Here is a 27475-nt window from a genome sequence, read left to right as displayed (position 1 = left end):
CGGAGCCTTTGAAGAGTTAATGGCGGCCGTCGCGGCCAATGAAATACCCGCCGAGGGAAAAAAAAGCGAGGCTGGGGCCGAGGATGACGTAGCAGAGGAGTTTATAAAAGCCCTGCGCAGACAGGCATCTTGGCTTTACACAGTATGGCCGGCGATATTAGCTAGCGCTCGCTAAACGGTATTCTCTGCAAAAGGGAAGACGGTAAAATCAAGCAAAGACACCTGGATTGCTAAAGGACTGTACAAACAAATCTTAAGTTATAAATCTCAAACTAGGATTTACTGAATTTGGAAAACAAAACCAACGTATAATTTCTGTTGTCGGTGTCTGTTGTCTCACGATGGAAGAGAACGGTGCACACTTCTTCGAGGGGACCGAGAAGCTGCTGGAGGTGTGGTTTTCCCGGCAAGATGAGACCAAAGGAACAGGGGACCTCCGCAACATCCCGAGGTGAGTGCGACACGGGTACAAGATGAATATATATTAAAAAATAAATAAAATAAAAAAAACTGTCCACCATTTTTAAAAATCAATATTAATGTGAGGTTTGTTTTGCCACTCAAACTGAGTCGATCGGTTGTTTTTTTTGCGTGTGAAATCGTATTTTACATCCCGGAAAACGAGCTGTTTGGCCGGGTCTGCGGCGCGTCGTGGAGGCGAGCCGAGAGCCGTGTTGAATCCGCGAACTACCATCCCCCATGAGCGGCCATTCAGCGCCCATTCAAAGTGTCCTACCTGCTCCCCACGGCAGCGTGAACTGCGCGGAAATACGGCCTTTAACACGATTGCTTTCTTTTAAAAACAGCTCCAGGGCCGTTAAATACCCTGTCGTTTATGTATAAATGTATTAAACGAGCTGGTCATCGCCAACAGTGAAGTAGCTCGTCATGACCGTCGCTACTGCGCATGATTATTACATTATACGTGAGGTTGCTTTTTTAAAGATTTTAAGATCGTGATTGGACTTCCTGGTACTAGTTAGCACTCGGAGGGCATCCAAAGTTGGTTTATCCCGGTTGTGCCCAAGTGATTGACCGCCTGTCGGGCCGGGTGACGCACGGGCGAGGCATGTGGTCCGGCGGGGCAGGGGCGGCTGTCTGCTCCGGGTTGACGGGCACGGTGTGGGCTTGTGCCGCAGTGGCGATCCGTCAATCGCCCAAGATGTCCTGGCATTGCTGCCCGACAATTCGTTGATACATCCTGTAATTTCAGCAGCCATGACCAGGGTTGAATGCAAGCTTGATTACGACTATAAACTCTTTAGGTGTCTGATCTAATCTGGAGCGATAGCTGCCGTCTGCTGATAATTCGTGTTGTAACATGAGGTGTAGCAGGGGGCGAGCATGTCAAGGGAGGCAGCAGCAGCCATGTGCATGAGCTGATCCAGCCCGGATCGTCGCCAGCAGCCCTGAAGGAAAGACCCCCGCCACTCGAGGGCAAGATTTAATTTCCCGTGTGACGCCAGGTTTTATAGGAATTGGATGGCTAGTTGGGGTTTTCTTTTGTTGGAAGGTAATGTCTCTCAACTCCAACGTGCCTTTCGACCTGGGGGACATTCACGTTTTCAGTCCAGGACACAACGCCCCTCCCAGGCCTCCCATTGGCCAGCGGCGCGCTGGGGTTCGGAGATTACGACATTCTCGAACGCTGGCACCTCCGGGACAGAGCGACCCCAGTCACACGAGAGTGCCTAAATCGCGGCAACTCTTAAAGGAGACGTGCAATGCGCATGTCTGTAATTCACATGTATGAAGGGAAATCACTGTCATGGACATTAAACAACGAGAAAAAAATCGACTTGTGAAAGTAGTCTGCATTAAACTCCCCCGATCTCTGTTAATATAGCTCTAATAGTACATTCTAAGCAGCCAATTTACAATACCTATATAGTCAGTACACTTCTTTGTGAATCCATTTGACAAACGCAAAATGTTTAGCTGTGTTTTGTGGTTTTAGCTGCTCTAGATCTGTTTAATATTACATTTTCTCAACCTGTTAATGTAGAAGATGCATAACATGTTGGGTGAAGTAATGAGTAGTGTGGCAAGTTGTTACTTTATGTGTACAGGGCAGGCAGAGGGCCACTCCTCAGACTCCGAGCAGGCTCCTGCACAGGCTTGCGATTCATAGGCCCGCGCTGCCTGGTGGCGGCCAGCTGTGGCACCTGCTGCGTGCTGAGGTGTCAGTGCTGTCACATGCAGCTCCACATGAGAAGCCCATGGCCAGCTGGGGCCCCGTCCTCCTCTGAGGATAGGGGCATTTCTCATGGGTGTCGCCAGCTCGTGTGTCAGAGTTACAAAACCCAGATGTCAGGGCTGTTTGCTGAAGGTGATTGTGTTCAGTTGTGAAATGCACATGTCAGACTGCCCTTGGACTGCACTGTGGTTTTGAGCAAATAAGGTGCTGCAGTCCCTGTCCTCAGAGTGAACACCAGTGTATGAGGCCATATAATTTGGTCGCTTTACTTTGCCAAATACTAGAGCATTATTTCTAGAAGTTTATGAAGTTAGATTTGGGAAGTTAACTTGGCTTCCCCATTCCCCCACCCTCTCTACTCTGTAGTGTATTGTGTAAAAGGGATAAACAGCAGCATAGGTCTTTCCTGCTTCAGTTTTTATGGTTACATTTTTTGGCATAATTGGATGTTGCACATTTCCATCACTTCAAATAAAGTTTTCACCGAGGCTTAATAGTTAATTCTAGAGATTTGTGTACTTGGAGGAATGTTACCTAACTAATCTGCTGCCCTTCTGATCAAGTTTCCATTGAATCAGGCCATGACTGTGAATATTTTCTAGAGTTCTGCTGATTTACAGTAGAATAACGTTAGGCTGAAATTATACAAGGGTGTTAGTGCATTTTCTGCATTACACAAATATATGTATGTATTTGATTATGCTTGTGCATAACATCTGTCAATTTCAGTCCATTTGTTACCATGAAGATTTTGGTTTCAATATATTTTGCAAACCCTTAGGGGACATAATCAACATATTTAGGCCTAATTGTTTTTATAGATTAGTTTGCTTCTAATGAAATACTATATCTGACTAAATATTTCATTGATACCGCTGTGTGAATCTTTCTACAACCTTGAGAATTGAAATTGTGCATAGCTGTTTTATATACCCTGTATGACACATTTCTGCATTTGCACTCACCCGAGTCTTGGATAAGCACAGCAGTACATTTATGACTGATCTTTATCATAAGTTTTAAATTACCACTTACATGCAACTGGGGTATCTTGACTTGATGCAATTACAATTTTTTGATGAGATTGCTAATGGATGCAAATTAGTGTTACTTTAGAAAAATGTGAATGTAAGTTGAGCTAAAATGTGAGTTCAGTATAATTGTAAAGTTGAGACTTTGCCCATTGTTTTAAGTGTTCACCTTTTTCCATGATCTGATATTCATGTCTGTATATAAGGGTTCTAGTTTCAACTCACTGAACATTTGTTTGTCTTTCCAGAAAGTCTTTTATGCGTATCATAATTGACATTCATGTTAATTTTGTTTAATTGTTTTTTCCCCCCCTCCAGTATAGGGAAGATATTTATTCTGGCATTATTTTCATTGTTCAGTATTTAAGAAGGCAATCTTTTTGCATTCGGATGAATGTTTAAAGTATGTTCTGGCCAACACCCTATTCAATCCCAGTTGGCAATGTTGGCAAGATTCTCTTAGTTGTGATCTTACTTTGTTCAGTGCGTTCATGATTTATGAAACCTGAACATGGTTAATGCCATTACTACCTTCATGGTTCAAAATACATTACTGCAGAATGTTTTTTGAGACTAATGTTTTAGTGCATTTTATACATTTAAATGCTTTTCCCCCCACCTTTAATGCGTTTCAGTACTGTGAAATCATACACCTTTACAGTGTCCTACAGATATCAGATTCTCAGTGGCTATATTATTGTTTAGCAATACAGCAATAATTTCAGTAACCATGGTACTACAGGATGGTTTGTACAAAAAGGTTTGATCGTAGCTTCAGTGCTAATTCTGCAGCACTAGATTTCTACTAGAATGGTCAGGTCTGTCTTGTGCAGCCAATACTTTGACAGATTGTCTAATACTCTTCTGTGGAAATGTGTTGTGCTTTGTTTTGGCAAATGTGCAGTACTGAAGATTACACACCTGCAAACAATGTATTGAAGGTCTAACTTATTTATCGCTTATCAAGGTCATGATTGTTTTTCCCATTTTAACTTTAATATGATTTCTGATGCTTAATTGGGAGTTGCAAAATATGGGAGTATAAAATATTATACTGGTAAATGTACTGAGAGCATTAATTTGCTTTCTTCTATCCTATAGGGGAATGATACCTTATTCATGTTAATATGGTAAATCATGTTGTAATAGTGTAGCATAGTAATTCAGATTGGAAGCATCTTCTTGAATAGTGTATGCTTTAAGTGGAAAAAAACTCAACACTACTTAAGGATGTTACAAGTAAGAAATGAGATCAATTATAGAGATACTAAGACGTTCCAGAAATGTTGCTGGTATTTAGTTTTTTTTGGTCATGGATGAGAAACTAAATTTCAACAAAAAAAAAAATTAGACTAGTGTGTAAAAGATGTGTATGACAGCATGGTTTATAGAAACAGTTTCATGAAGAGCTTCTGCAGTGTGACACCTTGTGCTGAGACGGTTAGAACTGGCTCTCGAGTGATCAGACCGAGGGTTGTGCGAGAGCGGCTCTGGAACGAGATCTTCACGGCTAGTGTTACAATAAGTGAAATGATGGCACTTGAGTGAGGTGCTGATGAATTCCTTCTGCACAGTGAATGACTCCAGGATTTAATTACAGCTGGCAAACTTAGTGGGTAATGTCAAGGGGGACACCAGTAGAGGATAGCCTAATCTTGTAGTGGCTGGTAGACTGCCATTGTCCAAATAAGTTCATGAGAAAATCTGATTCACAAAAATCACACCCATCAATGGGCTTAAGTACAGCAGTCACTGTGGTTTCAAGGAATGTTTAAAGCTAATTTATACCTTGTTCTTAAGTCTCACTCTTTGCCCAGGGTTTTATTTTAGTATTTGAAGGCTTCTGCTTAAGCCGGGGGCAGTTTAGCCATGTCCTCCAGTGATATTAGAATCCACATTCTCTAAAGGAGGTCTACAATTTCTATTTAGTATTAAATCCTTTAATCAGATTCAATCAGTACAGTATATTAGACTATTAATTGGGAAGAGGCCAAGAGGATGTTGGATTAAGTGCAATTCAAGTTGGTTATGCTTGACAACAGCTTGGATCAATAAACGCTCCTATAACTGGTGCTGTTTGCTGGTGGCACCTTTGCCAGTTTGGTCTGTAAAACTGCTCCTTCATATGCAGGAATTGTGCTATAGTATCTAAATTTAAGAGGCTGCTTTGACATATGTAGCAGTTTCTCCTTGAAGTGGCTAATTTTCTTTTTTGGGCTATTAATACACATTTGGGAAAAACGCATTTGGTTTCAACTGTACTTAAATTGGTTATTAATTGAATCCTAGTTGTCATTGATTTTCCTTCATGCTCTTGTTAAATTTGCAATTCGTAAGTATAAGTAGATGCACTATATGTGAAAGTTACATTAAATTGTTGAAATACTATGATGGGACGTGGGGAGTAAGCAGGTGTTGATTATACGCACATTTTTTTAAAAATAGGAAGGAAACAGTCAATGTGAAGGTTACTTGCAAGATTGTGAATATATTTTAAATTGCGGATGCCTTACTGATATTGATGATAGAAATTTAAAAATGACAAATGTAAGATGAAAGTCACAGCCAGCTGCTGTATACAGTTAATTTGCAACCATGTTCATGGATAGTCCTGCATGTTTTATAGATTTCTCAATCAATAACCAAGTACATTGACCACATTGAACACATGATGAAATCAGATGTGTTTTTCCCCCTCAAACTGTTAAATAACTTAAGATTGCATGACTCTCTGTGACCAGGGTTCTCTGGCCCTGATGTAAAGCCTGGTAACAAAAATACAAATAGTGATTTTTAAGGTGTGTAATTGAAAAAGGGTTCACTGAATAAAATGTACATTGGTGCTTCTCTGGGGTTTAGATCTTGTAATTCTGCAATTCTAAATAAAAAAATATGGACTTCAATAAAAATCTTAATATAATCAGTTTGATTAATATGATCAGTTTATTTTTTGGCCTCTTGCATTACATTGTTAGGCTCAACTGACAGTCCCAATTTAAAGCATAATTTTAAATACTGAATTGCATGAAACTACATCACTCAATGAATGTGTGAATTTCGGTTATTAGATTTAGATGCATTATTTTTACATTGAACAGAATACTTAGTGTCTTGTTTTGTTATCTTTGCTATGGGGTTTATCCTGGCAGATTTTATGGACAACCTTTTCCACAGGCGAGTAAGATTCATTACAGTACCTGATCCCTGTACTGCAGTAACTTCACTCACTACAGTATTCAGGTCTTAACTCATAACTTATTCAAGCACAGATGGGCGTCATGTCTCCAGCTGATAAGAACGGACTGAAGAGTCTGAGAAAGGCGTGGGAAACAGGTGCTGAATCTTCATGACAAGTGTGTCCTGTTTAGATTGACTCATACTGCTGGCCAGCAGATTAATATAACATGGTGTACTAGGACTGATATGTTTGTAGTTTGCAACAAGAATTTGGTCAGAAGTATTCTAGAATATCCACTTCCTTTTTCAAGTGAAAGGTTACAGGGTTATCACGACTATCTGCTTACTTTTTACAGAGAAGTTCAGCTGTAGTGAAAAGAACAATGTCCCTTGAAGAGGTAGGGTCAAAGATTTTTCTTTTGTGCCATGTTGCTTAGTTTCCGATAAATCTTGGGCCTCTTCAGGAAGCTGTCCTGAGGACGAATGGGCACTGCAGCACAGAGTCCAGATTACCAGAGCTGAACACAGGCTTCAGATTAATCAACCTGAGACCGTGCAAAGCTGTATTCCATGAAATCTAATATGCTGAATATATCCTTTGTTTTAGTTCAGTTGACAGTGCAGTGTTCTCAGATCAATTGATAAGTACATTATATCATGATACCAAAATCAAATAATTACTAATAGAGATTTTAAAAAATCCTGAGAAATTGATTTATTTTTTGCTGTATGTGTATTAGTTATCCTAGACTAATTGTGAAGCTTCACCTGCAGAGAAATTGAAAAATACTTTTTTAAACTGAAAAGCATTTTTGAAAGATTTCACAACTCATACAACACTTTGTAATAAGCATATATTGTGCTCTGTGTAATTTAAAATATTCTGGAAAGCAATGCATGAATCACCAGATCTCTGCAAATACAAAAAATACATGGATTGACACTAAGTGCCAACTACAGCTTTAAAACTAGTTGCCAGATCTAAACATGCAAAGCAGGCAGCCCAACTTAGTATCCTCCATATGTATCTAACTGTGACATAATTTAACAGCAGGAAAAATGCAAGTGTACTTTTTTGGGGTTCAAATGGGAAGTGTATAAAATTTTAAAAGTACATGAAGCAACATATATTTGCACACTTGCATTTCTTTGTTACAATTTATCAAAGGTATTAATGTCCTAAGTTCATGACCGCTGTTAGAAGTGGTCATTTAATGTTAGTTGCACATTGATTTTGTCAACAGGATTGAGTTTATATTTGTAAAATGAAACCATAAGATCCCCCCTATAAAATATGTACATATATAAATAACTGTAGCTTTTCAACATTTCCTAAACCGTATCATTATGAAGTGTGGTGTGACCTGGAACAAGAAATCCCAGCCCAGTGTTTAGAGTCCATTGACCCTCATCTGACCTGATAACACGTCTGAAGACTGAACTGTTTTGTTTTTCAATTCATATAGTAAATGGCTTTTGTAAAGCAGTTTTTTTTCCCTTCTGGACAAGAATAGGATTTTCAAATCTGATTGTCTGCTGCAAGTGTTTGGTCTCCCATGGAGGTGGGTGGTTGGCTGTGGAATTGAGGGGGTGAGGTAGTTATATTGACACCCAACTATAAATGAAAGCATTTTTTAGATGCTGTAATGCAAATCTGTTTCAATAGTCTGCTTGAGAAAACAGTTTTAGATTGTCTGCTGAAACCAAATTCTTAAATGCATTTTCATACATCTGACACTCTGGGCTCTTCCTGCAATCCAATATGGCGAGTTTTGATTTTTAACAAGTCGGGTTCAGCTTTTCCTCGGGCTTCCCCCCCTCCACCATGTGAAACTGCTGTGTTTAATGACGTGTCTTAATGTCTTAACATCTTCACAGGTGAACCATTTGTGTGAGGAATCAACTTTTATTAATGAAAAGGTTTAGTAGTTAATTTTTATTTCTTAGTTAAATTTACTGTGCAATGAACTTGATTTGATTTTCATGTACATGTGTAAGACTTCTGTTTCACAAGTCTGGTCCTGACCTTGGCCAAAAGAGGGGAAAAGCATTTGGGGTGAATTGCTGGTCAGCTGCTCTTGACACATTATGCCATTTAACTCCTCTTTCTGTGTTCCTGTAGGTTTGAGTGGGACAAACTGCTGGAGAATGTGCATTGTTTGATCATAAGTGTGACAAAGACTGACAAGCAGGAAGCTTATATACTCAGGTGAGTATTCGTTCACATTTATGCATGTAAATGCACATTGGAAAGGCTTTAATTTATCATTCAACCATTTTAATAAGCAGTGATAAGTAAGTATTCATGTTGACTTAAGAATCATTGACCCAGACCTTGTTCATTTGAAGGTTGATTCCTGGCAGGTGTGTGGTAAGAGAAGTACTTTGCCTTGTGTGGATCTGGTGAAACTGGTGTAACTAATGTGTACAAATGAATAGTCAGGACCTTTTAAAGTTGCCGTTTTGTTTTTTGGGGCTGCCTGCCCTTACTATAGCTGCAGGAAACCCTGTATACAGACAATACATAAACCGAAGTAGTACATTTTGAGACTAGTGTAACATGGAAAATGATGTACAAGATCTAACCTCATATCATTCCTGTAGTCTTACAACTGCTTTAGAACAATTTTTCCCTTGTCTACAATGTGCAGTGCAATATTTTAGTTCTGTTGCAACAATCTTGAAAAAATGACTGCAGTAGGTTGGACAATGTTCCATATTACTTTGAATGTACAGTCGGTAAGATGTCCTAGTTATAAATGTTTTCAGATAATCTCTTAAGTATTCCAAGGATCATTTGCAGAATTTCACTTGGTAACTCAGTGGTCTGGTGGTTATGGATTCTCAAGCTTTTTGCTTTGCATTTGAAAGGTGGCCAGCTTCCCACAGTCATTCAGGTCTGAGTCCCATGAAGATAAATCAGCCACTAAGATCAATGCATCACCAGTGACACTGTGTAGTAATTAGTATTCACTTTCAACTGCTGCAGCACCTTTCTCTTCAAACAAGTTAATCTGTCACTTTCAAAGTTGTCTTCATTGACAAGTGATGAGCACAACTGAACCCATGCTTGTAGATATTTTGAAAAACATGCTCTTGCATCAGCCTACCCCCTTCATTAGGGAACCTGCTGTGAATTGCAATATAGTAGACTTGTGGTTATCTGAATGTCAGAGAGTGAGAACTGTCCTGCTTCCCGCAGGTCGAGTTAAGGCTGCTGAGAATAACAGCAGATTAGGAGATGAGACAAAGCCGATTAGTCTGCCTGTGAAGTTGACCTTGGTTCAAATAAGTGTGCAACTTGCAGGTGCAGTAGTCTGCACGGTGGTAGAAAACTGCCAACAGTTTGTATCCAAGGAACCATGGTTTCCTCTGCAGATTCCCGTGTGTCCTGTGGGTTGAAAGTGTGCTTATTGTTAGTTGTAGCTCTTGTTAGAATGGTATCTTAGGAACTCATTGTGATTGGTAAGATCCGCCCAGAGCTATTTAACAAGTTGGACCACAACCGAGTGCTGTGCTGCCCTTACCTCTGCATTGTACCGTCAGTCTATTGGAAGGGAAGTTCCAGTAGGTTCATTTTGACCTTCGAAGGTTCAGAACAGGCTAAAGTTAATATCTTTTATAGTGTGAATTTGCATAATTCGTAATTTGATTAAAGGTAATCAAAGTGAGTTATCAAATTTTTATGTATTCTATAAAAAAAAGTGTAGAAACAGTTTTTATTGTACATGCAACAAATGTTTAAGTACATATCAGATGCATCTTACCATGTCTATATATATATAATCTTGCATTGCAATATGTAATGAAATGCAAATTTGAACAGTAATGGTAAGAGTACATTTGAAAATATGGACCTTCGATTTTAACAGCGTTATTTGTTGGATAAAAAAAAAAAACATACAAGAAACCAGTGTGCTGTATTATAATTTGCCTACTTCAGTTTGATCAAGCTTGTTATTACAAACGTGGGTTAGTACACCTCTACCCCGATATAACACATCTTACTGTGTAATAGGTGAAACCATATCAAACTTGCTTTGGCCTCAAGCATTTACTTTATTAATAGTCAGCAAATCATTTGTTGAAACATGTTGTTCGCAGTAAATCTGTTCTACAGTGGTTAAATTGTTTTTAAAATATGTACAACACTTCTAAGCTTACTTTAAAGGTAGTGTATTAATACAGTAAACACTGCTAAATGCAAACCATGTGGTTTAGGTTTCACACATCAATACAAAATCAGATGGCATTATATTGAGGTAGAGGTGTATTTGACTGACAAGTACTAATCTGACTGCTCTGAAGAACCTTTGAAGGTTCATAACTCTTTGTATACCTGTCTGGTAAACAAACCTCCTAGCCTTTGAGTTCAGTTCTGAAGACACTATCTAGCACTTTCTAGAAATTCACATCCTACTTGGATTACTCTCATACTATGGTTGCTTTATTAACTTATAAACTACATTTATAGTGCTTTTACAATAATTTGGTTTTTATCTATACTATAAGGAATGTTTGGAGCCCTGCCAGATTTCACTGTTGTAATAGCCTGCTTTCATCATCCATCATGCATAAAATGTTAACGGTTAGTGTTTGTCAGTTTTAATTGTGAAATCTGTTTTTACACGAGTCTGAATGTCAAAACATCCTTACTACAGTTTTGTTGCAACTTCTCCCCATTATCAAACAATAGCTCAGGTTCCTAAACAATAGACCGAGCCCTGGAGCCTGAAAAGGTGCAGGTCCGATGACCTAGACCACTCCAAATTATATCCTATCACTGATTGTGATTCCTCTCGGAGCAGAACTCAATTGGCCGAGACAGAGTTGGGTACATTTCAGTCTCACAGTTTGTCGGTTAAACAGCCTACTGTGGCGTATTTGGTGCCTGTGAGCAGGCAGGGTTATCAGTGAGCCACATACGCTCTCCTTATGATACAGAGCTGCTGTTGGTGTTGGAGAATTGCAAAGAAAATAAGCTGGTGGATTGACATTGTGTATTAGGTATATATCCCAGGAATGCAGGGTTCTCTCCAGTGAGTTCAGATGAACAATTAATAGAAACATATTTAGGTGAAAACAAGAACAAACATGATCCAGTAAACGTTTTCTAAAAGGTTTCAAGAACATTAGTTTGTAAAACTCCACCTAGCTTTTCTTCTGAATGTTTGGCTTACATGTACATTTATAATCTAAAACCTTTCAATGAGTGATTTTTAGTTAATTACAGCTTGCAACTTAAATTTCAGAACTTGTCCCCTCAATAGTCAATGCACTCTAGAGTTTTGTTGCAGTTATGCTCTCATTTATTCAGCAAAGCTGATACTCGTCAGACCTACTAGTGTCTTATTTTACTCCTTCCAGACTGACTTTGACATGTTATCACTAACCCCCCAACCCCTTCCAATAGCTGCGTCTCAGGCAGCAATAATCAGTGTGAATGTCTTTGACTTTACTAAATGTCTGAATTTGATTCTTTGAAGTAATCAAGATGATTGTTTAATCAAGGCTTAATAAAGTGGCAACCGACAAAACTGCCAAAAGTTAAAGTAAGCAGGTTTTATTTTCTTTCAAATTGAGCAAACAGACAGTGAGTGTTTGGTAATAGGAATCCTCCCACCCCACAGACAAAAAGGAGCTAGTTAGTTAATGTGCTTAAGTCTTCCCGTTTATCCTATAACAGTCCTTTACTAAAAACAATTATCAGGAGCCTTGAATAGAAATGAAGGCAAATTAAAAACCTTAGATGAGTACTGAACCTCTGCACACAATTCTGAGCAGCCAACCACTAATGTGATGCTTTCCATGGTTTTATATCTTTCCATATATGTAAACAAAAAATCATTTACCTTACAGATGTTGCCCCTGATTCCCCTCAGACAATTTACTGTCCCAGACCTAGAAAGCCCCCCTCCATATGACTTTTAATAGGACTTGGCTAATCTTTTTTCTTCTCTTCAACAGTGAGAGTAGTATGTTTGTCTCCAAGAGACGTTTCATTTTGAAGACCTGTGGTACCACCCTCTTACTGCAAGCACTGGTTCCTCTGTTGGAGCTCGCTCGGGAATACTGTGGCTTTGATGCAATTGAGGTATGGACTTTCTCTTGCTCTGTCCAGGTTCATCAATTCAAAGAGAGAATCCAAGGATCATATTCCAAGGGCTTTTGTTGTTTTCAGCTCCACCTATAAATACATTTAGTGGACAACAAAATAATGCCATTGATCTTTGAATTCTACAGAACTTCTTCTATTCCCGCAAGAACTTCATGAAGCCAGCCCATCAGGAATTCCCTCACAGGAATTTCCAGGAGGAAGTGGAATTTCTCAACCAGATATTCCCAAGTAAGACCTCTAACTCAGATCTTAACATAGTTCAGATTTAGGAGCTTTCCAGGACCTTAAGGAGCAAACCACTACTGTAGTTGAGTTTGCATGTATTCAGATTGTTCTCAAGGCATAATTAAGTGGCCCAATCCTTCTCAGGGATAACGTGGTCTGTGTTTATTTTACTCTGAAGTGTTTGCTGTTAACCTGACATGCAAAAGGACACAATTCATATGCAGCTTTCTGTGTTCCTCTTGTGCTGTTGTCACGGGAGAATGTCAGGAAGTGTTTTAAATGCACAGAGAATTACATAATTACATAATGAAATCCTTTGTTGTCCTGACATCTTGTAACCAACATATATATAGTATATATTAGTATGTATATTGCCAATGAAATTTAGGCAAAATTTAGAATTGTTTATAATCTAATAAAGTGCCAGTACATTCTACATGAATTATATTTATTTTACAGATGGGGCAGCATACTGTATGGGACGTTTGAATTCTGATTGCTGGTAAGACTTTGCTTGAAACATTGCAGTTTTCTGTCTGCATGGAGCATTTTTAGATTTAAAAAATACTTAATACATTTTAGAAGATACCTAATAAAATAGTAGATATATTTGAGAATGTATTTTTCTTAATTCATTATAAATTTGCATATATATAGTTTTTAAATTAAGGTCCTTTTAGTCTTGTATGGCCCTGGATCTCTGCAGCCCCTTCTCTTTTTTGAGATAACCCTGAACTTGCTCATGCTGAGTCAGCTGAGCGAATTTAAATGGCCAGCAAAGATTAAAAGAGCACAGAGCCATTGTCTGATACCAGCGCTTATCAGAGGGAGAGGATCGCTGTGCTGCACAGGAGCATGGGTGTGGCTGTTGATCTGGAATTCATTTCTAGCAAGACGAAACACGGCAAAATTAATGCTGGATCTGTTCTCCATTTTCCCCAGGTACCTGTTTACTCTGGATTTGCCAGAGTTTTGGGAGAACAAGCAGGCGGATCAGACGCTGGAAGTCCTGATGAGTGATCTTGACCCAGCGGTTATGGACCAGTTCTACATGAAAGATGGTGTTTCTGCAAATGATGTCACTCGTGTAAGGAGACCACACCTACATTGTTGTGTGTAGTTTAATGTAATGTCTAACAGCCTACAGAATGAATTAGTTTTACTCTTCATTCCAGTGATATTCATGGACTGTTCCATTGCTGCGGCACATATGGTGTTTAGAGTTGTTTAGCCAATTCATTTTTTTTATAGTTTAGAAAGTACACTAGAGAAAACCTCATGTGGACTGTTTAAACGCATAAACAAAACTATTTACACACTGCTGCTTTAACTGGGATTTGAAATGTTGTGCATTTTTCTAAATTGTTCCAGCAAACCACACTTGGTAACAATCTCCTTTTTTTTGTTTTTGTTCAGATGAGTGGAATTCGTGACCTGATACCAGGTTCTGTGATCGATGCCACCATGTTCAATCCATGTGGCTATTCTATGAATGGAATGAAAACTGATGTAAGTAGAAATTTTGTTCATCTTAAGACTGTTCTGTTAAAGTGTATGTGTGTTCCAAACGACAAGACACTTCTAATTGGAAACTATCATTTGAAAGGATACATTTCTGTACTACCTCATGGATGCTTCATTTCCCTCTGCAGTATTTGGTAGTAAACTGAGGGTGACACTGCTGTTTGACAGTGGCCATGAATTCTTATTACAAATGTTTTTCTTCTGCAGGGAACTTACTGGACGATCCACATCACTCCAGAGCCAGAGTTCTCCTACGTTAGCTTCGAAACCAACCTCTCCCAGACCACCTACGATGAGCTGATCAGGAAGGTTGTGGATGTCTTCAAGCCAGGGAAATTTGTGACTACACTTTTTGTTAATCAGGTATGCATTACGACTAAACTATCTGCCAAGAAATAAAGTAATAATCCGGCTGATGCAGCATTCTTTACTTTTTTGTTGCTTTATCTCTAATACTACTATACATACAACACAAGTACCAACTGAAACTGACAGTGGGAATGCTAGAGTATACATTTTTTCCTGTCACTAATCTTGAACTGTACTTTTGTTTTTGTTCTGCAGAACTCGAAATGTCGCAGTGTCTTTTCTTCCGCCCAGAAAGTCGAAGGGTACAAGCGCCTCGATCGCCAGTTGGCCCAGTTCAACGATTACAACTTTATTTTTACCAGTTACGCCAAGAATCGTCAGCAGAATCAGCAGAGTTGAGCCGAGAATATGAAGAAGCGTAAAAAGAAAGCCAGCTGCCGGTTAGTCCTCAGTGGCAGCTGGCTTCACCTTTGTGCAGAGTATCATCTGAAATTCTGCCGCCACTGTTTAGAATTCATTGGCCATGGTGATTACATGGGCCCTAGTTTAACCTCGAGTTTGAATTGTACACATTATTGTATCTATGACTTAGATATCTTGCATGAATGCTCTTTTCTCCGTTTAGATATTCTAGCTCACTCTTGCTGTGATCTTGAAGTGCATGTAGAGAAATTAAGCACTTGCTGTATGAGGCTTTCCAACACTTACAAGAGTGCAAGCTGCAGCTCGGTCTCTTGTGGCCCTTTCTTACAGGTGTCTCCCCTGATTCCCCACAGACAAGGCTTTCGTGCTCACTAGGCCGAGCCCTGGCATGCTGAGATGGGATGTGTGTTTATTGTAGGGTTTACACATTCACTAACATTTCCCCGAGTGTTAAGTAATTCAACTTTGACCATTACTTGTTAACGATACAAAAGTTTTAGCTTTTTAACAGAGCACACACTTTTTCAAGGGGAAGGAGTGTGGGATAATTACTATACTAACTTTGTGTTCCAGTGTTTGCAGTTTTTTGGTTCGACGCACAACTGTTAAAGCACTTGATTGAAGTCTGTGGCATTCTCGTATTTTGGGTCCTTGTGTGGAACAGTGAGGGGGTGGGGAGGCACTGTTCCTTGGTTTGCCCAACTAATGTGTACTGTTTGCAATGTTATTTAATCACTTTCCCTCAATTTAAAGAACTTAAAATAATAAAATTGTAAAATGGCAGATTGAGTGACTCACTTATCCATCAGCTCTCCCTTTGAATCTAAGACGTATGGAACAATTAGTGACCAGTTACCAATATTTCTCTTGCATTCACCTTTAGATTAACCTCTGCACACTAGCCATATTCCAAACCTATATGTACCTCGTGCAAACCCAAGAAAGGGTTGTATGCTCATCATTTAACTATTATGAGCCAAAACCAAATAACTATTGTCTCGTCAGAATTAGTTAACCAATTCTATACCCAGTTTGACCTTTAAACTTATTGTAGCTATTAAAAAGGAATGAAAATCTAATATTAACCAAAGGTTCATGGTTTTACACTGATACTATCCAGTTAATTACAGAAATATATAGTTCACTGACACCACAAACGGAACACAGGATACATTTAAAATTCACTTTGTATCAACATATGCACTAGTTTGTTTTTGCAATTAAGGCCATAGTTAAGCATTTAAACCATTTATTTTTATGGTAGCGTCTGTGTTCTTCCCTTAATCCTGCCATATAGTTAGCTTTTCTTTTTAAAAGCTGGAATTAGTTTTAATAGGTCTTAAACTGTTAGTGCTCAGGTTGGAAGAAAACCGTGAGACGCCATGGATTAGGAAACTGATTTAATAGTTAAAAGTATCTTAAGCTTTGTTATATTGAAACCTGGATTGGCCTGTTGATTTAAAAAAAAAAAAAAAATCATGAGTATTTTTTAAATGACTACAATTTGTTATTCCTATGGTATTGTATACTAATAGAAAATCTGACCTTGCATCTTAACTCAAATAGAAATAGTCAATGCAATGTGTACGGCAGACTTTAATTGTTTTTTCATAGGCAAGATCACTCCAGGCTTAGTTTCACTGGTGTTGGGTAAAACTGGGATACAAGAATAAAAGACTGGTTGATATTTAGAGCACCGAACCAGATTATAAAGCCTCACTACACATACCTAATATTTTGCAATTTGTGGATGCTGTACTCCCTAACCGAAGATGGACCTTGATTGAAAAGTTGGTAATGATTAGAAGACCTACATTAAAAGGTCTATGTAATATTTAGTCAATAGCATGTTAGTCACCTTAAATACCTAGATCTGTGGTTTCAGGTAAGCAGGAGGAAATGCCAAGGAAGTGTTAGTCTGAGCTGATGCAGTAATGTGGCCTGGAGTAGAACAATCTACCAGCGTGATTTCCCCTTTGTAGTGAGACCGTGATTGTACATGAATGACACTGCAGCCAGAGAATGGTGCTTGACATTGTGTGTAGCTCCCCCAGTAGCGCCGTGCTGGACTGACTGAATGTAATGAATTAGATTCTTTGCTTAGAGAGGTGGTTTATTTAAACGATATATATATTTTTTTTTTGTAGAGAAATTGGTAACCATACAATAGACGCACACTGATCTGAGCATGCCAGGGTCATCCCGGATCATTCTACATATAAGTGTTGCATAAACTGTCACTTTATTAATTTAATTGTGAACAGATGTTTCTGCAGTGAATTGGTCCAAAATGTGACTGCATTGCAGTTTTCGGAGCAGCATCAATGCCCTTTGTTCAGTGACGGAAAAATCCTGTGACATTGTGGTGCATGTGACTACTAGTGCTGTATTGCTCAAAAGTGTTGTTCGCTGCGTTCTGTTCCTCCTATACAAGGTAATGTGCTAAATCTTAATGACGTTTTGTCAGCTGTAATTACCATAATGGGACGGGGTTCTTCTGGTAATGGTTTAATTGAACTTGATCTTTTTTTCTTTGCCATGGTTAAGAATTGGACAGTGCTTGTAAACTACATTTCTTGCCATGTAAAACTATAGTGCTTAAAGAAAATCCTAAATACACTGACTCTGGTGTTTATTGAATGATTAAATGGTGTCATAATTAATGATGTTGGGCAGTGAATCAATGTTTTTAATTATGAATCCAAAATGCTTCTGCTTCTACCAGAATCGCATACATTGATCTGACCTAAGTAACAGGTGCTTGCAGGTGACTTCAATACTGTATCAAAAAAACCAGGACCACTTTCAGCACTATAGCTAACTTTTATGTTTTAATTTTCTTTGTTTTGAGTTTCTTATGGGATGTTAAAGAAAGCTCCTAAAAACAATAAGAGTATACTGCTGAATGAGCAGAGATTCAAATTACTGCCTCAATTACTGATTTCTACTGTAAAGGACCACTTGAAACCCACCTGCAGCTCAAGCAAGGACCCAGTAAAAAAAAAAAAAAAAAGACACCAGTAAAGTGTGCAGTCAACTGACTTACTTGGGTCTGTATTTCCTAAGGACCAACCCTAAGAATGGTCCTTGCTGTGGCTGCCAAGTTGAACCCCTACGGGAAACTGCCCAAACATTTTACAGCAGCCACACTAATAGGAGCTCTGAGGTAATTGGTTAAAGGTATTGGCACCTGTCCTCTCCAAAAACATCTTTGAGGTGACAATTATGGATTTTTTTTTTTTTTTAACTTAATTTCCCATTACAAAGTGATTGGGGTCTTCTAGTTTGGAACATTTTTTTCTTCTATAAAACTAGGTCATTTGCTTTAACTTTTGGTATTTTATTTTTATTTTTTTACTGAAAAAAGAAACAAGCATTTTTACTGCGGACCAATTTTTTTCTTCTGTAATTTTTATTTTAAGTGTTCCAAATGACTGGGGGATTTTTGTTCACAAGTTGGGTGGTAAGAATGGAGTTTACCAAAATAAAAAAATCCCCCCTTGATAGTGTGTGGTGGATATTCAGGCGGAAATTATTACACGCCTCCGATAACAATAGGTTAATAGGTGCCGTTGCAGGACTGTGTCGGGATGCTTTGAAGGGAAACTTTGGTGTTTAAATTCTGTTTTTGCTCTTCCTTGGTTGGTTAAGATGTGCGAAAATATATCTGTACCATGAGCTTGATGCTTTAATAAATGAGTTTGCTTTCTATGTTGTTTTACTTTATTTAAAGAAGTTCCCCGGATTCTTGCATTTCGCCTATGCAGAGTGCACAGCACTGGTCCTAATTAATTTGATTCTCTTTAACCAGGAGCAGGCTTAAAAATAGTTATGTCTTTAAATAAGAGTTCTTGCAAGTCATAGTCAAAGATCTGTATAGTATGTATACTCCACACAAAAAATAAACGTCTCTTTTTGTAAAATTCCAAATAACTTTACAGGTCTTTATTGTAAAGGGTTTAAACTATGCCTGTTCAATGAACCATAAACAATTAATGAACACGCACCTGTGGAACGGGCGTTAAGACACTAACACCTTACAGACGTAGGCAATTAAGGTCACAGTTATAAAAACTTAGGACACTAAAGAGACCTTTCTACTGGATCTGAAAAACACCAAAAGAAAGATGCCCAGGGTCCCTGCTCATCTGCGTGAATGTGTTTTAGGCATGCTGCAAGGAGGCATGAGGACTGCAGATGTGGCCAGGGCAATACATTGCAATGTCTGTACTGTGAGATGCCTAAGACAGCACTACAGGGAGACAGGAAGGACAGCTGATCGTCCTTGCAGTGGCAGACCACATGTAACAACACCTGCACAGGATCGGTACATCCCAGTATCACACCTGCGGGACAGGTACAGGATCAACAACAACTGCCCGAGTTACACCAGGAACGCACAATCCCTCCATCAGTGCTCAGACTGTCCGCAATTGGCTGAGAGAGGCTGGACTGAGGGCTTGTAGGCCTGTTGTAAGGCAGGTCCTCACCAGACATCTCCAGGAACAACGTCACCTATGGGCACAAACCCACCTTCACTGGACGTGATTTCCTGCAGGACAGGAATGTCGGTGTTCTGCCATTGAAGAGCGTGGATCTCAATCCCATTGAGCACGTCTGGGACCTGTTGGATCGGAGGGTGAGGGCTAGGGCCATTCCCCCAGAAATGTCCGGGAACTTGCAAGTGCCTTGGTGGAAGAGTGGGGTAACATCTCACAGCAAGAACTGGCACATCTGGTGCAGTCCAGGAGGAGGAGATGCACTGCAGCACAGATACTGACTGTCCCTTTGTTCACGGACACATTATTCCATTTCTGTTAGTCACATGTCTGTGAAACTTGTTCAGTTTATGTCTTAGTTGTTGAATATTTTTATGTGCATACAAATATTTACATGTTAAGTTTGCTGAAAATAAAAGAGAGGACGTTTCTTTTTTGCCGAGTATATTTGTCTTAGTCTTTGGTGTCTTAGTCTGAAACCTGGTGTCCTAAATCTCGTTAACTGTTCATTATCATAAATATATATTACATTCATGACACCTAATTCACCTAACATGTTAATTTAACTTGGTTTGTAGTTCTAAAGTTAAAAGTCCACTACCAACAAGAGACTTTTTTGAGGTGTATTAAGAAATGAAGTGATACACACTGATCTTTCTGGTAAGTCTTAATTTAGGATGTAATGGAGTATGATAGTCCTTTCTTTGTGAAAGTTACATAGGGAATAGGCTACATATATTTTTGATCCATGAAGAAAGACTAACAGCTGTGCAGAAATCTTTTGCAAGATTGCATTTCACACATGGGTTTCTCTGGGTATGTCAAATGACTGGCAATCTGAATGCATTTGTTGAATAAATTATTTTCATAAAATCATAAACAAGGAATATATTAAATACTGATGACTCAAAAAATGTTAAATAAGTTACTTTCCATCATGCTACATTTTTCCTTATTCGGAAAGAACAGGTGTAAATTAAATAGTCTTGGATACATGTTTTAAGCGGCCTAGACAGTTTGCGGACAATGGCCATTCATTTGCATTTTTTTGCGTTGCCAGAGACGGGCCAAGACAGTGTTTTCCAGCACCTATATGATTTTATATCCCCGCCATCCCCAACAAAAAAAGTGTTATTTTGTTAAAAGTCTCTTGTGTTGAAAAATACAGCGAACAGTATGGCCTTCAATTGTAAGCAAGAGCAGCATTGCGTCCGCTGTCATTTGGAGACATCTTGCGGCGCTGCCGTCCCCTCGCCATGTGCCACTGCCACCCAGGCGGGCGGGGCAAATAACACCATTGTCCAGGGAATGACATGGATACGATAATGCAATAAAACGGTGAGAATAAAATGTTGTTTAACATGACTTTCAGGCAGGCTTTTATATTGATACATTAACGAGTGCAGTAAAGTAACATGAATATTGCTGTCCAGGCGACGTCTACAATCCAGCCGTGAAAAAGTGTCGTGAACACGGAACTGCGACTCATCGATATCTATGGTCGCAGCGACCGCTCTTTCAAAGGAAATGACGCACTGAGAGGGGAGTGCGCGGAGTGCTTCCGGGTCGCCTGCTCTGGTGGACTCACGTGTTTCTAGGCGATACAAGCGTGCTCTCTGGCCGGTGAAAATGACGCAGCTGGACGCAGTGGTGTAAGTAACATATGTTTCTATATGTGCATTATATTATTGTGTAAGAAGTTCTGTTGAATGGTATTTTTTTGTTCTATTTCTCACGTTGATATAGTATGTTATGCTGTATTTCACATGCCAGAAAACAGTAGGGGGTGATCAGAGATTGGGATCCGGTCTCAGTTGTTTAGAGTTGTTGAAATCACAAAAATGTCTCGAATATTTTTATTTTATAGACACTTTGTGTGTATATGTCAGTTTTAAATACTGGGGATTAATGAGATGTAAAGATACATTTTAATCTACCATATTCCCCTTCTTTCTCCAGTGACCGGAAATTAAGTGATTTAAAGTTTTTTAACCCCCAATAAATAGCAGCTGCATGGATTCCCGAAGAGTCTGACACGTGTAACTCCTGACCATAATGCTGTCTTCGTCAACACCGTTACTTACAAATATCTGCTGACACAGCATCATTGTCAGATCTGTGTACACTGATATGTTGTCCAGTTAACTGACCGTCAGTGCAAATACCATCTGCTCATATTGGCTTTTGTTGATTCTAAAACAAAACAAAAAACGTATGACATATAATATATAATAAATGCTTATTTATTACTCAAAACTTTACTTTGTCACTACATGGTTTTCCAGACAATGAAAATGGTAAGATCTTAATGTAATAATGTTATGCCACAATGTTTTCACTATGTATAATTGAATTAAACCGTTATCAATAAGCTGGGTTACATATGTCATGAATTTTCATTCATAAGATAAGCTTTAATCCAAATCAAAGCTTTAATACACTTGAAATCAAGATACATATGTAATGCATGTATTGGATCATTACAGTTTGAGCTTTGCCTAGGTTTAACCACGATAACAGAAGTCTAACCTTGGTATATTTGTATCTCATTTTAAAAGGCAATTTAATCTTGTTTTCCAGACTGTCTTTAATGAACATGCGTTATTCTGAATTGAAAGCACATTCCTTGAACATGTAGACCTACAACTGACATTTGTCTTTATAATATCACCCATCTCTTCCATCTTAAATATTTTAATTTCCCCTTTCTTTTCTTTCTTTCAGGAAACCAAAAACAAAGCGGTCAAAAAGATTTCTCCAAAGTAGAGAGCCCAAGCTTACAGAGAACACTAAAAATGCTATGCTCATCAAAGGAGGCAACACAAGTGAGACTGTCACACAGGCCCTGAAGGACATCGTAAGTGCTTATTTTATATAATGTATATATACTGTATATATAGAACACTTTTGTTGTGTACTGCACATAAAACTTTATGGTCCTTAATTAGCCTAATCATATTTTGTAATCCTGCAGGCATTTTTGTTTTATTATGCAGATTGCATTATAATGTTTTCTTCTTTCATAGTACTCCCTGAAGAAACCAAATGCTGTTTTATACAAAAAGTAAGTAAAAAAGGAAAGATTTAATTCATTAAAAAATAAAAATAAAATAAAAAAATCTGCTGCTTTTATTATTTTTCAGAAGTTCTTTTGAACAAAGTGTTAATTCCTACATGAAAATCAATCAATTAACCATCCCTTAAAGTCCCATCACGCACACAGTAAATACAAAATAAATCAAAGTGTGACTACATAAGTCTGTATTTTTATTGGATCCATTATATTTTCCAGAAAAAATATAACGCGGCCCTTTGAAGACCAAACATCATTGGTAAGTGAGGAATTGCTACTTCCTTTCGCTCAAATAAGTACCCTGCGTATATTTATAGAAACCAGCATTCATTATCCAGCTCACATTGTCAATTTCAGCCCATCATTGAATTTTACAAAAACTTAATTCCACCAGTTCCTGTAAGATCCTTGTGTGTTACACCGGGGTCTCATTGTGTTGAAGGTGTAAAATACATTCATGTACTTAAGCTTTTCCTAAAAGATGGCGGAAGGTGTTGCTTTACAAACTGTATAGTAATATCAATTGAATCCATAGTAATGATGTGTATTATTTATTTTTCTTCCAGGAATTCTTTTCAAAGAAATCTGACTGCTCTTTGTTCTTATTTGGCTCCCATAACAAGAAACGACCAAACAACCTGACATTTGGTAAGGTTACTATTGTTGACGATAGCATGCATTTTTCATTTAAGCACCAAAGCACACTGTGCTGCAGTTAAGACTCTGAACATCTGCATTTGTTTTTCACTGTACAGGTCGCATGTTTGATTTCCATGTGCTGGACATGATTGAGCTGGGCATTGAGAAGTTTATTCCTCTGAAAGGTATCAAGGTAAGGTGGCTTTAAAGGAGCAACATACATGATTGCTATGTGGTAAACCATAACAAGATAGTGTTTCTCTGAAAAAACACAATCAAATTTACAATTTATAAATATGAATGTAATTCATGTATATTTGTAGTTTGAATATAATTTTGTTTTTGGTTAACAGAACAGTAAGTGTCCTGAAGGAACAAAACCCTTGCTAGTATTTACCGGCGACTCCTTTGAAACAGATAATGAACTCAAAAAGCTGAAGAGTCTTCTAACAGGTATGTTCTCTAGTAAACGTACCAGTTTGGCAGTGAATGTAATTTGGGAGTGAAATCAACCTGTACATGTGTATCATTTTGATCTCTAAGCAAGTAATGGGGTTCCAAGCACATACTGTTGCACACTACAGAGGTTACACAGTTCCAAACGAAACGAGACACACTTCAGTCTGCATCAAATTATCGGTGCAAAAGGCCCCAAAGATTCAAGACCATCCATCTGTGTGCCAGATATGTAGATTTAAAAGAAATATTGCTCACATTATCAGTCTAGCCTCCTGTGCCATCAGCTCCTAACATCTTAGGTTGAGTTTATTTGTCACACCTGGTTGATGTCTGTTTTTCAGATTTTTTCAGAGGGCCAACGGTACCCTCAATACGTTTGGCTGGGCTGGAGCATGTTCTGCACTTCACTGCCCTGGATGGGAAGATCTACTTGAGGAGCTACAAGTAAGATTGCAGATGCTAGATGTTGCCTATAGCTCTTGTTAACAGACGCCCACACATTCCCTTAGAGTTTAACACCTCGATCAAACTCTTGGGTAACTTCTGTTTGTGTCCTCTGTGTTTGGTGTAGAGTGCTGCTGAAGAAGTCCGGATGCCGGACTCCCAGGATAGAGCTGGAGGAAATGGGCCCGTCCTTTGACTTTGTCATGCGGAGAACACACTTGGCGTCCGATGACCTCTACAAGACAGCTCACAGGCAGCCCAAGGCCCTTAAGGTATAACGATCACTTTCTGTGAACTAAAACCATTCTACCCATTTTTAAGAATGATTTGAAACTAACCATATCCGAGGAAGAGGGGTTGTGATTGACGTGTGGTCATATTTGATCATGAAAATGTTTGCTCTTCTGAAGAATAAGCTCAGCACATTTTGTGCTGTGTTTATTTACTCTGCAATGCCACTGAACTTTAGAAGTGGGAAACCATTGTTTGGTATTACTTGTTATAATCAATCTGTTCTTTAATGTTTGTCATAATTTATCCTTCCAGGCTAAGAAGAAGAAGAACATTTCCCACGATACCTTCGGCACCAAGTATGGTCGGTTGCACATGCAGAAGCAGGACTTGAGCAAGCTGCAGACCCGGAAAATGAAGGGGCTGAAGAAGAGGAGAGGAGAAGCAGCAGCAGCAGCAGCGGCGGAGGCAGAGGAAGACCCCGCCGCAAAAAAGCAAAAACCGAATGAGCATGATGCTTAGGAATGCTTCCAAGCTTTTTGTGAACTGTGGACTTTCTAGTGGTATCTAATGGAGGTTGTCAAATTGTCACACTTCTATACGAACTGTTAATAATTCATTAAAATACCAGCATGGCTGTCTGTTTTTAGTTCTGTATGGTTATATTTTCTTATGTTTTTTTTGCTGTGGGATGCCCTTCAATATGTGAGATTTCAATATGTGAAAATACAGTATACAACTTCAGTCCTAATAAAAGTCAAATGAACTAGAAGGCAGTACACTGTACACTTCATGATTCTGCTAAGGGAGAGTTCAGGTAAGATTTCAGATAAGAGCAGAAAATATGGCAATAGTTAAATTGGTGCTGCATGCCCATGTTCTGTATGTAATCAGACAAAGTATAAATGTCACTGGGATTTTTTTATTTACATTTATTTGCTGTCTGACCAGGTAAGAATGTAACTCTACCTCCCATTCTCCAACCAATATATTTCTAACTTTGGTATAATTCCTGCTTGAATTCCATTAATTTATTCCACAGTTCTTTGCTTGAGATTGTTTCAACTGCAACTCTGTGGTGTTCTATGGTCGACACCTTCATCACCTCTCTACTGCTGGTGTAATACTATGCTAGTCAAAATCATGAGTGAATGCTGCTCCACCCTGTGTGTGTGTGTATACAGTGAGGGGAAAAAAGTATCTGATCCCCTGCTGATTTTGTATGTTTGCCCACTGACAAATAAATGATCAGTCTATAATTTTAATGGTAGGTGTATTTTAAAAATCCAGAAAAATGCATTTCAAAAAAGTTATAAATTGATTTGCATGTTAATGAGGGAAATAAGTATTTGATCCCCTATCAATCAGCAAGATTTCTGGCTCCCAGGTGTCTTTTATACAGGTAACGAGCTGAGATTAGGAGCACTCTCTTAAAGGGACTGCTCCTAATCTCAGCTCGTTACCTGTGTAAAAGACACCTGTCCACAGAAGCAATCAATCAGATTCCAAACTCTCCACCATGGCCAAGAACAAAGAGCTGTCCAAGGATGTCAGGGACAAGATTGTAGACCTACACAAGGCTGGAATGGGCTACAAGACCATCGCCAAGCAGCTTGGTGAGAAGGTGACAACAGTTGGTGCGATTATTCGCAAATGGAAGAAACACAAAATAACTGTCAGTCTCCCTCGGTCTGGGGCTCCATGCAAGATCTCACCTCGTGGAGTTTCAATGATCATGAGAATGGTGAGGAATCAGCCCAGAACTACACGGGAGGATCTTGTTAATGATCTCAAGGCAGCTGGGACTATAGTCACCAAGAAAACAATTGGTAACACACTACGCCGTGAAGGACTGAAATCCTGCAGCGCCCGCAAGGTCCCCCTGCTCAAGAAAGCACATGTACAGGCCCGTCTGAAGTTTGCCAATGAACATCTGAATGATTCAGAGGAGAACAGGGTGAAAGTGTTGTGGTCAGATGAGACCAAAATCGAGCTCTTTGGCATCAACTCAACTCGCCGTGTTTGGAGGAGGAGGAATGACCCCAAGAACACCATCCCCACCGTCAAACATGGAGGTGGAAACATTATGCTATGGGGGTGTTTTTCTGCTAAGGGGACAGGACAACTGCACCGCATCAAAGGGACGATGGACGGGGCCATGTACCGTCAAATCTTGGGTGAGAACCTCCTTCCCTCAGCCAGGGCATTGAAAATGGGTCGTGGATGGGTATTCTAGCATGACAATGACCCAAAACACACAGCCAAGGCAACAAAGGAGTGGCTCAAGAAGAAGCACATTAAGGTCCTGGAGTGGCCTAGCCAGTCTCCAGACCTTAATCCCATAGAAAATCTGTGGAGGGAGCTGAAGGTTCGAGTTGCCAAACGTCAGCCTCGAAACCTTAATGACTTGGAGAGGATCTGCAAAGAGGAGTGGGACAAAATCCCTCCTGAGATGTGTGCAAACCTGGTGGCCAACTGCAAGAAACGTCTGACCTCTGTGATTGCCAACAAGGGTTTTGCCACCAAGTACTAAGTCGAAGGGGTCAAATACTTATTAGAGTGCTCCTAATCTCAGCTCGTTACCTGTATAAAAGACACCTGGGAGCCAGAAATCTTGCTGATTGATAGGGGATCAAATACTTATTTCCCTCATTAACATGCAAATTAATTTATAACTTTTTTGAAATGTGTTTTTCTGGATTTTTTTGTTGTTATTCTGTCTCTCACTGTTAAAATGCACCTACCATTAAAATTATAGACTGATCATTTCTTTGTCAGTGGGGAAACTTACAAAATCAGCAGGGGATCAAATACTTTTTTCCCTCACTGTATATATACACACACAGTGTACAAAACATTGAGAACACCTGCACTTTCCATGAAACAGACTAGCTATGATCACTTATTGATGTATTATTATTATTATTATTATTTCTTAGTAGATGCCCTAGTCCAGTGTGATTTTTTTTAAGGTGAAGAAGAGGAATGTTCTGCAGTGGCCAAGTCAATCACCTGACCTGAATCCAATTGAGCAGCATTTCACTTGCTGAAGGCAAAACTGAAGGCCAAACGCCCCAAGAACAAGCAGGAACTAAAGACAGCTGCAGTGCAGGCCTGGCAGAGCAT

The 27475-nt window shown here is 39.1% G+C and overlaps 2 protein-coding genes across 2 annotated transcripts; both read left to right on the top strand.

The window, feature by feature from the left end:
- Nucleotides 1–125: 125 nt before the first annotated feature.
- Nucleotides 126–18715, top strand: amd1 (adenosylmethionine decarboxylase 1). The gene is made up of 9 exons (XM_066698962.1): nt 126–451; nt 8528–8614; nt 12373–12499; nt 12649–12751; nt 13208–13250; nt 13691–13835; nt 14165–14257; nt 14480–14635; nt 14837–18715. The coding sequence occupies exons 1-9, from the start codon at nt 342–344 to the stop codon at nt 14978–14980; spliced, it is 1008 nt and encodes a 335-aa protein (XP_066555059.1). The 5' UTR covers nt 126–341; the 3' UTR covers nt 14981–18715.
- Nucleotides 18716–21010: 2295 nt separating this feature from the next.
- On the top strand, nt 21011–24998 carry rpf2 (ribosome production factor 2 homolog). The gene is made up of 10 exons (XM_066698949.1): nt 21011–21155; nt 22228–22360; nt 22530–22567; nt 22796–22835; nt 23143–23224; nt 23332–23408; nt 23569–23668; nt 24016–24118; nt 24246–24390; nt 24665–24998. Exons 1-10 carry the CDS (start codon nt 21133–21135, stop codon nt 24869–24871), a joined length of 948 nt encoding a protein of 315 aa, XP_066555046.1. The 5' UTR covers nt 21011–21132; the 3' UTR covers nt 24872–24998.
- Nucleotides 24999–27475: the final 2477 nt, after the last annotated feature.

This window comes from Amia ocellicauda, chromosome 1 (assembly GCF_036373705.1).
Source record: "Amia ocellicauda isolate fAmiCal2 chromosome 1, fAmiCal2.hap1, whole genome shotgun sequence".
Classification (NCBI taxonomy): domain Eukaryota; kingdom Metazoa; phylum Chordata; class Actinopteri; order Amiiformes; family Amiidae; genus Amia; species Amia ocellicauda.
The sequence above is the reverse complement of the archived record's forward strand: the minus strand, read 5'-3'. Positions and strand labels throughout refer to the sequence as shown.

What these genes read in the sequence shown, in the direction of transcription:
- amd1 (XM_066698962.1), top strand. Translation starts at nt 342, where the DNA reads ATGGAAGAGAACGGTGCACACTTCTTCGAGGGGACCGAGAAGCTGCTG. An exon ending in TGAATGGAATGAAAACTGAT is followed by an intron (nt 14,258 to 14,479) that starts GTAAGTAGAAAT and finishes TTTCTTCTGCAG; the next exon opens with GGAACTTACTGGACGATCCA. An exon ending in CTACACTTTTTGTTAATCAG is followed by an intron (nt 14,636 to 14,836) that starts GTATGCATTACG and finishes TTTGTTCTGCAG; the next exon opens with AACTCGAAATGTCGCAGTGT.
- rpf2 (XM_066698949.1), top strand. Translation starts at nt 21,133, where the DNA reads ATGACGCAGCTGGACGCAGTGGT. An exon ending in CACAGGCCCTGAAGGACATC is followed by an intron (nt 22,361 to 22,529) that starts GTAAGTGCTTAT and finishes CTTCTTTCATAG; the next exon opens with TACTCCCTGAAGAAACCAAA. An exon ending in AATGCTGTTTTATACAAAAA is followed by an intron (nt 22,568 to 22,795) that starts GTAAGTAAAAAA and finishes TATATTTTCCAG; the next exon opens with AAAAAATATAACGCGGCCCT.